Source organism: Pempheris klunzingeri, chromosome 3 (genome assembly GCF_042242105.1).
Source record: "Pempheris klunzingeri isolate RE-2024b chromosome 3, fPemKlu1.hap1, whole genome shotgun sequence".
Taxonomy (NCBI): domain Eukaryota; kingdom Metazoa; phylum Chordata; class Actinopteri; order Acropomatiformes; family Pempheridae; genus Pempheris; species Pempheris klunzingeri.
The window spans coordinates 15,464,366-15,478,290 of record NC_092014.1 but is presented as its reverse complement, the minus strand read 5'-3'; the positions used below and the strand labels follow the sequence as shown (position 1 = coordinate 15,478,290).

General features: G+C 38.5%; 4 protein-coding genes across 8 annotated transcripts in view; 2 read left to right on the top strand and 2 right to left on the bottom strand.

Moving 5' to 3' along the window:
• rbfox2 (RNA binding fox-1 homolog 2) overlaps positions 1–3,855 on the top strand; it is a 33,988-nt gene extending 30,133 nt beyond the window's left edge. For 4 of the 5 annotated variants that reach the window (XM_070856337.1, XM_070856343.1, XM_070856332.1 and 1 more), the window contains 3 exons: positions 77–165; positions 584–656; positions 1,216–3,855. In XM_070856337.1, coding sequence (XP_070712438.1) covers positions 77–165; positions 584–656; positions 1,216–1,260 — 207 coding nt within the window. In that variant the 3' untranslated portion in view covers positions 1,261–3,855. Of the gene's footprint in view, positions 1–76; positions 166–583; positions 657–1,215 lie in introns of those variants that run through there. The other variant, XM_070856346.1, reaches the window with a different exon arrangement.
• Positions 3,856–5,234: 1,379 nt separating this feature from the next.
• Positions 5,235–5,608, bottom strand: LOC139199023 (retinal cone rhodopsin-sensitive cGMP 3',5'-cyclic phosphodiesterase subunit gamma-like). The gene is made up of 2 exons (XM_070828028.1): positions 5,499–5,608; positions 5,235–5,352 (listed from the first exon to the last, which is right to left on the bottom strand). Exons 1-2 carry the CDS (start codon positions 5,606–5,608, stop codon positions 5,235–5,237), a joined length of 228 nt encoding a protein of 75 aa, XP_070684129.1.
• Positions 5,609–10,071: 4,463 nt separating this feature from the next.
• Positions 10,072–10,421, top strand: LOC139198980 (retinal cone rhodopsin-sensitive cGMP 3',5'-cyclic phosphodiesterase subunit gamma-like). The gene is made up of 2 exons (XM_070827977.1): positions 10,072–10,175; positions 10,304–10,421. Exons 1-2 carry the CDS (start codon positions 10,072–10,074, stop codon positions 10,419–10,421), a joined length of 222 nt encoding a protein of 73 aa, XP_070684078.1.
• A 1,944-nt stretch (positions 10,422–12,365) lies between these two features.
• Positions 12,366–12,714, bottom strand: LOC139199051 (retinal cone rhodopsin-sensitive cGMP 3',5'-cyclic phosphodiesterase subunit gamma-like). Its single transcript, XM_070828059.1, has 2 exons — positions 12,611–12,714; positions 12,366–12,483 (listed from the first exon to the last, which is right to left on the bottom strand). Exons 1-2 carry the CDS (start codon positions 12,712–12,714, stop codon positions 12,366–12,368), a joined length of 222 nt encoding a protein of 73 aa, XP_070684160.1.
• Between the last annotated feature and the right edge of the window lie 1,211 nt (positions 12,715–13,925).

Here is a 13,925-nt window from a genome sequence, read left to right as displayed (position 1 = left end):
TTCTCCTTTATCACACACGCTCCCCCCCTTCCCTCTTGCTGTCCTCCATCTCTCCCCCTTCATCGCCTCATCACAGGGCGGCTATGCAGCGTATCGTTACGCCCAGCCAGCTGCGGTAGCGACTCCCGCAGCAGCGGCGGCTGCAGCAGCAGCTTACAGTGACAGGTGAGTGGGCCGTGCAGCACATCTCGAAGCCTCCTCTGACAGGACAACACCTGCAGAACTAGTGAGGGAGGTGTCGCAGCACCAAGTGCTATGCAATTATTAAGGCGAGTTTAAAGACAATCAACACAGTTATAGGACCTACACTGTGGCACTTAAGTTCAGATGCCACAGAACAAAAATAGCGAATAACATTACACACAGCAGTGGGCCCCCACGGGCAGGATTTGCCTACTTGAAGTAGATGGGTTTCGTTACGACTGAAATCATAGACCAGGAAGTGAATTTTGAAAAACAACAACCCCCTCCTCCTACAGTTACAGTGTATGAGTCACTTTGTGCTTTGGGCTGAAATTCCTTTTTTCTCCTTTGAAATATTATGGGATACCTCATGTTTGATGCGTCTGCTGTTTTCTGATAGCTACGGACGAGTTTACACGGCAGATCCCTACCATGCTGCGCTCGCTCCAGCTGCCTACGGTGTTGGAGCCATGGTGAGTCCCTAAAGCCAATATATTGTCAAGCATTTAATGGATGAGACCAGTGACATTTTCTTATTGCCAACCATTCCTATTAAAAGAGCAAAACTGACAGTGCATTCTCATTACATTACAACCTTTCCTGTGTTTGGCACTCAGCTCTGAGCACAATAGTTCTTACTGAAGACAAATCTGTTTTAGCTGCTGATCATCAAGCGTTTACTGAATCCAGTGTTTAGAAAGTAGATTACAAAATGGGTGACTGCAATAAGGCCCCAGAACTCCAGGGGACTCTGAAAGCACCACTCACTTCAACAGTGTGGCTCAGTGATGTGTTTTTAATAGCTTTTGTACAACAGTGTGGGTCTGTGGTATAGAGGACTGAGATATATCAGGATTTTGCAGATAGACGAACTTGTTACTAGGATCAATTCATTGTTGGTTTTTAGTTTTTTCATGGAATTTACTGACAATAAGAAAAATGTAGAATATCACCAAACTGATTATTTAATGCATATTATAATTTTGACAAGATGATGTTTGCTAAATGCTTGCATTTTCTCTTGTTTTACAGGCCACACTGTACAGGGGAGGCTACAGTAGATTTGCCCCTTACTAAAGACACTACATTTCCCAGGAGCTCCTCTCTTCCATTGAATTTCTCTGAAAGAGCTCCCTCTGTTGTCGTGGAGGTGGACTGCACCCAGTTTTAAAGTGTGGAGTTGACCACAACAAAGATATTTCAGATCCCACCCCAGAGCAGTCCCACGTTTTCTTATATATGCTACTACAGAAATAGAGGAATGCTGTATTAAAGACCGACGGAAGGCCTTTACATTAAAAAAGAAGAAAAAAAAAAGACTTAAAATGGCCACCTTCCCTATTGCACGGCTGTATTATAGTCTCCCCCTTCTTATTCCCTCGGCACTCAGCAGCACAAGACTCGGGATGGAGCCCAGATGTTCTTCCAAAGGCCGTATGTGGATAACTGACGTTTAAATAGCTGTCAACCATGTATGAGAGAGAGCTGAGTGCTGTGTGGCCTGCACACGCTCAACATGTGAGGAAAAAGAGAGGGAAAGGAGCAATCAAAGTGTCCACTAAACGTCGGGGCAGTAGGGAGCAGGAAGGTGTATCGAAAGAGCACCTAAAAACATTTTGAGCCAGAATGACGAGTCACTAAAATGATTTAAAAAAGCCACCCACTGATGGATTTTATAATTCTTCCTTAACGTGGGCGGATAGTAATGAAGAGAGGATTTCCATGCTTGTTGTGTTCTGGTAAAGGGAGACTGAACACGGCAGCTTGGAGAGATGATGCGATGGTTTATAACGCTAGAGAAATCACGTCCGAAAGGAGGGAGGTTTATTAGAGCTGTTCCTTACCTCAAGTTTTCTTAGTATGTGGAAATGGTGAACCTTTAAACTTAAAATTGTTATGATATGCAAAGAAACTAGTTTAGAGAAAAAAGTTACCAAATTATTCTTCTTCTTATTATTATTATTATGATCATTATTATTATTATTATTAAACCATGATTTTTGTTGGACTCAGCAGCCACAGCTGTCATGAGACATGTAGATCTAAACAGTGAACCTTGGGGTTAAAAATCAGAAAACGAGCATTTAAATTATTAATAGAACTATTCTGCCTTGTGACTACAGGACACAGCTATAGTCTCACATCGTCATTCTCATGCACAGGATTTCACTACACTCTGCGAGCAGCTGCCACCAAACACTACAAAAAGTTCAACACTACACTTACAACATTTTCTCCTTGAGTTGGTTTTAGCTTTAGATCCGCAAACTAAATCATCCACACACAACCCTGGGGTTCAAGTCCTCGTTGATCCATTAACGTGGAGATTTATTATTTGGATTTTTCCCTCATGGTCCATCTTTTATAGAGCAAGATCCAACATTGAATGAGTCTTCCTGAAACATACTTTAGGTGGTAATTGTGTTTGAGATGCTGTTAGCAGCAATTACTGAGCAAGAGCGCGATTCTGTCAGTGAGTTCATAGAAAATATTTAAATGCAAAACACCTTACTATTGTATTCTATATTTCCAAAATGTGGCTTTTTTTTTTGGCTTTTGTTTTTGGCTTTTGTTTTTGTTCCAAAGATTTGTAGAAAGCACATTTTTCTGCCGTATGTATAAATATATTATCTTTGTTATTGTTATTATCATAATCCTTGATAATCCTATTGCTGTCTTTTATTTACAATTTCATCTTCTGTTTGTCTTTTTTATATCCGTAAGTGTCGTTCCTTCTCCAGTAAAGTGCAAAATATTTTTTTTTTTTTTTGCTTTGGATTAAAGATCTTGAGCCGAGAGCTCACCTGAGTAGTGACAAACTAAAGGTATGCGTGTAACACTACCAAACCTTTGTCCTCTTAGCTAAATATTCAGTCAATCCAGACTGCTGCTTTATGTGTTTTCGTTTTGCTTTGGGTTGATTATAGGAACCGTTAGCATGACATTTGAGTACATTTCAAAATATATACAAGACCTCCTGGATTTTTCTTTTCCTTTTTGTGTCCATATTTTGCAGGTGACTGATACCTTAGGAATGAATGAATGAACATAGGTGTGTAGCACTTTGGTTCAAACCCAATGTGTTCACTTCTTATCTCAAAGCAGACTCCGTACATTTCAGCAGTTAAATCTGTCAGCTTGGCCATTGTGGTCGCTCCAGGTTTGTTTGAATATATCCAGTAAAATGTCTGAAAGTGTTATCTCTCCTACAAAAGCAGGTTAATATTCCAACCTTGTGAAAAACAAAATGTCGTTGTGGGATATTATCTAAGTTGTGTATTACACAGGGGGCAGTTGTGTTTTGTTTTAGTTTTTTCCCGTTAAGTAATTTCAAAGCTACCTTTGTGTTTGCCGTTTCTCACATTTGGAAAAACATGCAGGTCAACAAGATGTTTCGTTTTCTATTAAATGTGCTGCTGTTGGATTTTCTTCTCATGACATTTAACATTTCTTTTGAAATATCTCAAAGTTACTATAGAATGTGCTCTGGACAAAATGGGGGGGAAAAAAGAAACCTAGCCAAAGATGCTAACTAACAGTCCCCAGCACGTTCTGGTTTCCAACTTGAGAAGTGCTACATAAAATACACAAAGATGGACTTACGAAGCCACCGAAGGCATGGACAAACCAGCATGAGCGATACTTGTCAAGTTTAAAAAAAAAAAAAAAACAGTTTTGCATGAATCTTGTGTCTTTCATATTTGACTCCTGAGCAGCAGAGCCCAGTTGCGTTCTTCTTTACCACTAAACCCCACGGAGACTGACAGGCAGCTAGCGGTTTGAAGCTAGTTAAGGCAACCAAGAGCACAGTGCTGTTTGGCAAAAGGCCTGCTGACAAACAAAATGGCTGCTTCACAAAAGAACACGTGGCAGCTTCATTTTCCTGTCATGGTTTTCTTGCCACTGTATTATATTAAACTATGTGGCCATTCTTCATAGTTGCTATGGTTTCTCAATGACCAGTCCTCTCCCTCTGTCATGTCTGTATCCCCCCTTGACTGCCATTTTGTTTTTTGTTATTGAATGTCCATATAAAATGTTTTATATAAAAATGTTTTGTTGTGATCGAGCTTTTGGGCTGTTTTCTTTTGGTATTCCATTGATTTAGTCACATTCGTAGTTTCTCACGTTTATGTACACACAGGCAGTACAAGTAGTAGTGAGTGCTGATCATTAATTTAAATCTTAATATCTATCACCAAGTCATTAACATAGCTGCTTTAAAGCTTTGACTCTTTCTTTCCCTTTTTTTTTTTTTGCTTATAAGTTGAGATAGAAACTTGTTACAGATTCATATTTACACATCCAGCAGATCCTACTTTGTGTTTCTGGACTCTTGCTGAACGTAACATTGATCCTACTTTAACTCTGTTTTGGTTTTCACCAATCCTGGCAGAAATATTTGGCTCTGTTTAAGGTAAATGCCCCCAGCTACTCTCTAACTTTGTCTATTTTCTGGTGCTGTAATTGTACGTAAGTCACACAGTGTGCTTAAGGAAGACAACTTTTGTTTGGGGAAAATATTTATTGACACTTCTACGATCATTCCCATTGGTGTGCACACATTTACATTCATAGTTCATAAAAATAAATATATATAATATATATATATATAGGTATTAGAAACAGCTGTACATTAAGGAGGAATAGCTCAAAGGAATAGGAGGGTCATGTATAGGAAAAGGCAGGAGAGCAACAGATTTAGTCTATTTCTCTCTCTCAGAATTGCACAACCAAAGTGGAAAGTATGGGGGAGGAAGTTCAGAACAATTGCTTAAAGCCTCAGGAAGGCATAAATAAATAAATAAGTATGATTTATAACTTTTTTTTAAATTACATTTGCCAATTTTGCCACATTCTAGATCATCGTTAGGTATAAAGTTTGGGCAATGTTTTCCAAAACCCATGTGGGCCACCAACAACAATGTCAACAACAGACATCAGGTTAGGTGTTTTGGGAGGTGAGGGAGATGGGGTGAAATGGGGGAACTGGGCAAAGGAAAATTAGTTCAGGGAGGTAAAACAGTTGTGGTGAAGACATTGTAAGGTTTCTAGACAATTCCATATTTCGCCAGGTCGCTGAGCTCCATGTCCCCAAAGGCTTCCCATGGGCAAATCACTGTGATGTCTGTGCCAAGACCCTCCATGCCGGGGATGTCGTCTCCGAATCTGAGACAAAAAAAAGTCTGATCAGTACAAACTGAGAGATATCAGGGCATGTTTTAGCTTTTTGGAATTAAAATGTAATATATGTGTGTGTGTGTGTGTGTGTGTGTGTGTGTGTGTGTGTGTGTGTGATCTTGAATCCATCTCACCCCTTCTGGCCTGGTTTGGGCGCTTTGCTCTTGAAGGTGCGCATGGCCCTCTGCTTGAATTTGGGAGGAGCCTTCTTGTCGGCGGGAGCTGCAACACCTGCGTCTGCCATCTTTTATGGACTGAGAGACAAAACAGTCAATTAGTCCTCATGTGTAAGACCCTTCCTCCTCCTCCTCCTCCTCCTCCTCTAAGCCCCACTTGCCTGTGGTCGGATGATATAACACCTATAGATTTAAGCTGTCATACAATTCCTTAAGACCCAGTTACACAAACAGCTTTGTCTATTTTTACACCTGGGCTTTAAAGATTACTCTTGACCAAGTTACAGTTCGTGACCAGAGCAGAATATCACTAAGTTCACCTAAATCCAAGTCAGCACACACACTGTATGTTGTAAATAATAAGACCTGAGTCTAAGTCTAACAACTAATTTTCAATCTGCTTTAATCCAATCTTTGACTGACCTCAGCCATACGTCTTATCTTACAGAAAAGCTCAGCAGTGCTCCAGAAATGGCCTTTGACCTCACTGATCTGACCTCACTCTCAACATGCAAACAAATCTTGCAATTGTCTAAACAGTCTAAACAGTTAGTTCCTAAATTTCACACACTGACGCTTCCTAATATATACACTACTCACAAAAAGTTAGGGATATTCGGCTTTCAGGTGAAATTTCAGGATGAACCTAAAATGCATTCTAACCTTTCCAGGTGAACTTAATGTGACCTTCTCTAAACTTTTGAATGCACATGTCCAACTGTTCTGTGTTTCAGTACTTTTTGCACAAGTTGCTGTTCTCTAACAAGAAGCTTAACAGCAAAATTCACAACAGGTTTGATCCATGAATCGACCAATACATTTCCTGCTTCAGTTAGAATTGGTATTTAAACAGTCCTCCTCATCATGCTGTTCACATTCTGACATCACGAGACCAAGACGACAACTAACAATTGATCAGCAGTCGATAGTAGAGGAAGAAAAGGCATGAAAAGATCATAAATTTAACAGTAAGACAGTTGTCTCACATTGTCTGGTTTCATTTCATTATTTTTGTGTGTTTAAATTCATTTTTACTTGTTGCTATCACCCATATCATTTTAATTGTTATTGCATATTGCATATTTACACTGGATTTTATGCTGTTATATGCCTTAAGCATATGCTTTGTATATCCACGCCTTAAGACACATGAAATTAATTGTAGATGATATTTAAACATATTGAGCTGAAAACAGCAGATGTGAAAATGACAATCTAAGGTTGTTCCTCCAATTCAAACTCATTATATTATAATTATTACTATAAGATAATGATAAAGATTAAGATATTAAGGGATAGTAAGATAAATTGAATAGTGTTTCATGAAATCAGGCATTTAAAGCACTGATATATAAATTTCTGACAAAACATGGCTTAAACTTGCAAATTAAAAGTCCAGAGCCCCCATAAGGTAAAAAGTGAAAAGTAAAAAGATGATGTGTATTATACTTCAAAACAGTATTTATAGTGTTCTACAGAAAGGAGAAAAAGAAAAAGAGGAAGTTAAATAGACTAATAATGTATAATATATAATATAAGTAAAGTGCTCAAACCATAAAATGTAAAGTTTTAATGTGGAGGAAAAAGGCAAAGAAAACAGGTTCTTTTAAAGATGTCCACTGATTTGAGTCTTTTGAGGATTTTCTCCAAAATTGATTAGCAGATATTCTTGCAGATAAAATACAACATTGACAGATCGCATCAGTGACATGTTACAGTGTCTATCTGAAGTCCTGCTTTCTCAGCACGTTTCTGCACTCTGTACGCTCTAACCTTAATCTGAACAACTGAAAGTTAGCCAAAGATCAAAGTTTGATCTTACCTGTTGTTTGCAGTAGCACAGTTGGCTTCTGGTCGATGTTTCTCTGGTCAATTTGTGTCTATCTGGTGTTTGCCTGGCTTTCTTCTTATATACTCCCCTGACTAATCCCCTTGACGTGCTCATCAACGTGGTCTTCTTTTTTTACTCCCCTCACTCTAATTGGCCTCCCTGCTCTATCAGATTAAGGAGGGGGCTCAAAAGTCGACTGGAGTGTGTTGTGCCATGTGAAGACATTGGCAGCCTTACATAATGAAGCATCTCTGAGAAAAACATTGGGTTTACTGAACAATATGAATTGTTTTGGCACCTGATTCTAAATCTAATCTTTTCTGAATAGGATTTTGATATGATTAATTTAATTGTAAAATATAACATTATTCAATCAACAACAAATTCAGGCCACAGGTGAGTTGTGAATCAAAATCAGTGGATTCTTAAAGTTCAATCCTTACTTTGGAAACAATAGTGCGGCTGTAAAATCATAACTCAAGGTCCACTTGCAAGCTGTTTCCAGAGCTTTCACACACGTCATCATCAGCTAAGAAAGAGAACGTTTTGTCAAATAACATAAGTAATTATTATTTGGGAGCAAATTTGGGTGCTGTAACAAAATCATGGAGCGTCTCGTTAATGTTTTACCGCCCTCAGACACGTTTTTTCATGTTACAATAATAACTGTTCAGTAAAGTTGGCACTTATGGTCTCAGTATTGTCCCACTTTGACCTAGGTTCATGCCACGAGGCGACGGATTAAGAGATAAATAGTTAAGTGTTCTTTATCTGTCACTAAGAGATTGACTGCCTGTATGGAGCTCAGGGAGTCACTGCTCTTACGTCACATGCTCCAGATCCTCGTGTGGACTAAGTCAGGACACATTTCTGTTTACAAATAAGTTAAAAGTTTATCTCAGTCAGAATGTCACGATTATTGCTGTTTCCTTGTTCAGAAAGTTACTAACGCACACTTGAACTTCCCTTATGTTTGAACACAGACGCATGAGATCACTGGCCATCCAAGCCAAGTGAACTTTTTGATATTAATGTGTGTATAAACTTCAATAAGGCCTGTGTCACTTTGACCAGAACTGCTGTGAGACCTCATGTAATATCGGATCTTTCATGGCAGTGAATAAACCGTCTATATAAAACTGTCAACCACGTGTATATGTTTTTCCACACCATCAGACATTTAGGCTTTCATTAAATGTAGTGGTAGTGCATTGATACACAGTAAAGAAAGAGAAAAGGGAAGGAGCTGTCAAATGCAGAAAAGTGAGAAAATGTTTTTATGATTTGTTATTTGTGTAAAGTCTTCAGAGCAGCAGCTGATTTTTTGTGGTCTTAAGGCATCAAATGCATGTGTGTGTGTTCTCATTTAGCTTAGTAATTCTGCATTTGAAGGTTCCCCTTTTTTTTCTTTGGTACCTGTTATCACCAATGTATCTGGAAAGCCCTTCTGTCACCGACATTAACCATGACATTGTTTTATACCTGCAGTTGTTTTTCATACGCAGTAAATAAATGAGTACTGTGACTGAACCAAAACGAACAGTGACTGGTACTATAATAAATGTGTTGAATTTACCACAACTCAAAAAGTTTTCATGATACTGAGGGGTCCAGTATGTGTGGGTAAAACACTGATCTATGTGATGGGCTGTGACAGACAGACAATGAAAATGTTTCAGCAGAGTATTTGGCTTCAATTTGATGGTCGTGCTAATTACTGTCTCTCAGTGTTGCCAATGAACGATTCATTTCAAATTCACTGGTTGGCAGACATGTGTAGCTTGAAATACACCTTGTCTTTATATCTTGTTATGCTTTAACTCATCTATTTGTGGCTGAGCTTGTACAGAAGAGGACAGAGCAAAGGTCCTGAAATAATGACCAGAATTAACATCTGACAGGATTAGCAGCTCAGAAGACTTTAAAAACGGGCCGTGGCAGAGAGGAATCCCACACGCAAGAAGCAAGTCATTAGACAGCATCAGAGAAACACTGCGAGACTTCAACAGAAGGTAAGATGAAACTGTTCTTTTGCTTTGAGTGTCGTGGCTGAAATGGAGCTGAAATGGGATCTGAGATCCTTACTGAGAAGACACAGAGTAGTTATTTGTGCTTTCTAATGGTTCTGCTTGAGTTCTTAGTTGTAATGTCCTCAGGTCTTTTAACTTTGTGCATTTAGATGAACCCTGAGGAGTTTTAAACACTGGTTGTACATTTATTTATAAATGCTTCATGTATTTATACTTTGATATACCTGGATTTTTACAATCCTGCAGCTTCAATAGGATGAGAAATACATTTCAGACAGTAATGAGTTCACATTTCACAGTAGGGAATGATTTTACTGTAATGAAAATCTATTGGTTGATGGCAGCAGAGGAATCTGGTGCATTTATTTGTACAGCACCTTTCAACAGCAAGGCCATTCAAAGCGCTGTATATATGACATAATAAAGTACCAAGACAGGATATGAATGTAAGGCAATATAAACAGATTTAAAAAAAAAAAAAACAGAGGCAAAATTGAAAACATTTAATAAAAGCTACAATGCAGTGCAATGTGTGAATGAATAGTCCCAAATTTTAATAATACCAAGGAGTGTCAAACAGAAATGTTTGAAGCCTACAGGTTTAAGAGAATTGAGAGTTACAGGAATCTCATATGTTTTGTTCTCTTTTCTTTTTCAGTAACTAATCATAATGGCAGACGTTGCAGCTCCCGTTGACAAGAAGGCTCCTCCCAAATTCAAGCAGAGGGCCATGCGCACCTTCAAGAGCAAGGCGCCCAAACCAGGCCAGAAGGGGTGAGATGGATTCAAGATCACATACACACACAGAATACATAGAAGTCTTTTCTTTATTTCCTATTTTAGGCCTACTTTCACTCACTGCATTTCTCAGTTTGTACTGATCAGACGTTTTTTTGTCTCAGATTCGGAGACGACATCCCCGGCATGGAGGGTCTTGGCACAGACATCACAGTGATTTGCCCATGGGAAGCCTTTGGGGACATGGAGCTCAGCGACCTGGCGAAATATGGAATTGTTTAGTCCTCTTTCCTCTGACTTTCACTCCTATTGCTACTACTGTCCCTCATGTATCCCACCTGTTGACTGAACAGCTAAAAATGTTGTACTTCAGTGCTCTAGAGAGGAGGCTGTGATTTAGAGGTTTGATCTGGAAAAAGACGCCCAGCACTCTCTCTTTTCTCATGCAGTTTATTTACCCCTGCCTTTCCCTTAATCATCTATCATTCTCATGACAAGTGGTGTCAGCAGCTCTTTACCTGAACTTGTACTTTCCACAGAGGGGAAAAAAGAAAATTGCACATTTTTGCACATCTGTTATTGCACAGTTTTGCTCTCCTCCACTATCAGATATTTTTCTCAAAGCCTCTGGTTTGACAAGCACAGACGTCTATTTTGTATACTAACTAAAAAAAAATTTATTTTTATGAGAAATTCTATGATTCACATCACTTAGCGAGAATGATCACCCTGTGTATTTTTTCAGTAGAGAGGAACAGTTCCCTAAACACAATAAATGCAAATATTTTCAATAGAATATCTGTCGTTGTGTCCTTCTTATCATTAACACCAAATGTTACACTGATGTTAAAATGATTTCAACATTTCACACTAAATGTCACAGATGTTCTGGCAGTAAAAAAGAAATGTACCAAAAAACAAATGCATACATGTTGTTTGTGTCCTTGACTTGCTCTTATAGTCTGAGTTGACTGACTCCGATGCACATAATGTAAAATATTTGCATAATTACTTAACCCTTTCATGCATAGAGGTCACTACAGTGTACAGCTATTCAAAAGCTGTTATCTTGTATATGCATGAGTTTTGATGGCATAGTTGCACATCAGCCACTACAATGGATGCTACTGCATCATCTCATACACTGCTACCCAGCGGTAAGCCATTGCAAGTGAAAAAAAAAGAGTGAAACCAAGATGGTCGACAGACAGCCAGAAACACCAAGTTGCTCATTTTTTTCTGTTCAAGCCTTCTATAAAAAAGAAACCCTTGCAGGTAAGAAAAATACGGGGACATCAAGTAACATCTAAGGAGTCATGCAATTGCTAAATTTTCCACGTATTGATTTTATATTGGGAGGAAATTATGATTAATCACATGTCCACTGAATTGTACATCATGCATCACTAGCTATATTTCAACTACTGGACATGTTAATATATCTTTATAAGATTTGGGTTGAAAACAAATCTTGTTCAAATCTTGTTTTTCATGCCTAAAGATGAAAAAAAACACTTAGTAAAAAAAATCCTGACTGAGGTCATCATAATTCATGCATGAAAGGGTTAATCCATCACTGACGCTGGTCCGGTCACCATTCTTTTAATTGCCACACTTGCATGATATTAAGAATATATGTATATAATTCACTGATATCATAAAAACAAAAAAAAAAAAGTCTCGCTTCGAGGACAGAGGAAGCTGCTTATTTACCCAAAGGACAGTCTGTTGGTTTCCTCTACATGCAAAGAGAAAAGTTTAACTGAATGAACAATTTTAATGATGAACAGACATTGCAGCAAAGGTCTGATTAGACTAAATGCAAATAAACATCAAGTTATCAGGTATTACAGAAACCAGCCATCTCAAAGAAGCTTTCAAAGAAAATACAAAGTAAGGACACAAAGACAGTTGCTCTATTGAAAACATACACACTTTATTGTTGTCATTGAATGACTGACTGAGTAGACAAAGGTGATCTTTTTCTCCAAAGAGTGAAGTGAATTATAGAATTTCTCATAAAAATATATTTTGTTTTAGTTAATAGACAAAACAAACATTTCTGCTCATCAAATCAGCAGCTTTGAGGTGAACAATCTGACAGAGAACATCTGTATAATAACGGATATCAAACCATACATCATATGTCATATATACTTTATTTCATTTTTCCTTTGTGGAGAGTACAAGTTCAGGTAAAGAGCTCCTGATTCAGAGGAAAGAGTATTAAACAATTCCGTATTTCGCCAGGTCGCTGAGCTCCATGTCCCCAAAGGCTTCCCATGGGCAAATCACTGTGATGTCTGTGCCAAGACCCTCCATGCCGGGGATGTCGTCTCCGAATCTGAGACAAAAAAAACGTCTGATCAGTACAAACTGAGAGATGCAATGAGTGAAAGTAGGCCTAAAATAGGAAATAAAGAAAAGACTTCTATGTATTCTGTGTGTGTGTGATCTTGAATCCTTCTCACCCCTTCTGGCCTGGTTTGGGCGCCTTGCTCTTGAAGGTGCGCATGGCCCTCTGCTTGAATTTGGGAGGAGCCTTCTTGTCAACGGGAGCTGCAACGTCTGCCATTATGATTAGTTACTGAAAAAGAAGAAAGAATAAAATATATGAGATTCCTGTAACTTTCCATTCTCTCTGGGCTTTAAATGTTTGTCTTTAACACTTTTTTATTACTCTGCACTGCACAGAAACTGTATTATAACTAAACTTACTAAAACTAAAACCAACTAAAATTATAATTTTTGCATAACTTCCGACCTTCAAAAAGTTTTTTCAAAATCCTATTTACATGCGTCTGTGTGTTTTGCCTCATGTTTATCCTCATAAGCTGCAGGGTTGTCAACATTGAGACAGTCGACCAAAGTATAAACGCATTAAGCATTTCTAAAAATGTGCAACCAGTGTTTAAAACTCCTCTGGGTTCATCTAAATCCATGAAGTTGAAAGACCTGAGCAGATTATAAAGAAACAGAGAGCGGGCCTTGAGCAGAACGAGCACAAAGCTCAGCACAAATAACTACTCTGTGTGAAATCTTCCCAGTAAGAATCTCAGATGCCATTTCAGCTCCATTTTAGCCACGACACTCAAAGCAACTAAACTAACAAGTCTGAAGCATTACATGTTGTCAAAGTCCCAGCTCCCTGTACCAGAGCTGAGAAAAGTACAGTTTCATCTCACCTTTTGTTGAAGTCTCGGAGTGTTTTTCTGATGCTGTATGTTGAGATTTGCTTGTTTCTCAGATGTGGGATTCCTCTCTGTCACACTGTCCCTTTTTAAAGTCTTCTGAGCTGCTAATCCCCTCAGATGTTCATTCTGTCATTCTGTCAGGACCAACCCTGCTCTGTCCTCTTCTGTACAAGCTCAGCCACAAATAGATGAGTTAAAGCATAACAAGATATAAAGACAAGGTGCATTTCAAGTAAGACACGTCTGTCAACCAGTGAGAAAACGTGAGGAACCAATGCTCTGCAGAAAGTTGCTGTATGGGCTTTAAATATTAAAGGCTCAGTTCACCCAAATGACAAAAACACATATTTCCTCACTTAACCTGGTGGTACATTTCATGCAGATACATTTGGGTTTATCTGCTGAGATTTTGATTCATCAGTCTGTGACATTCACGCTGATCACAAAATAAGTGAATAAATGATTAAATGCTTGCTATTGGTTGTACTATTAAAGACATGAGTCACATAATGCTATGTTGATGCCAATGTGTAGCCTATGTTAATACTGCCTCATACTGCCTTGACTGTGTGCTGGTATGGCGTAACCTGTT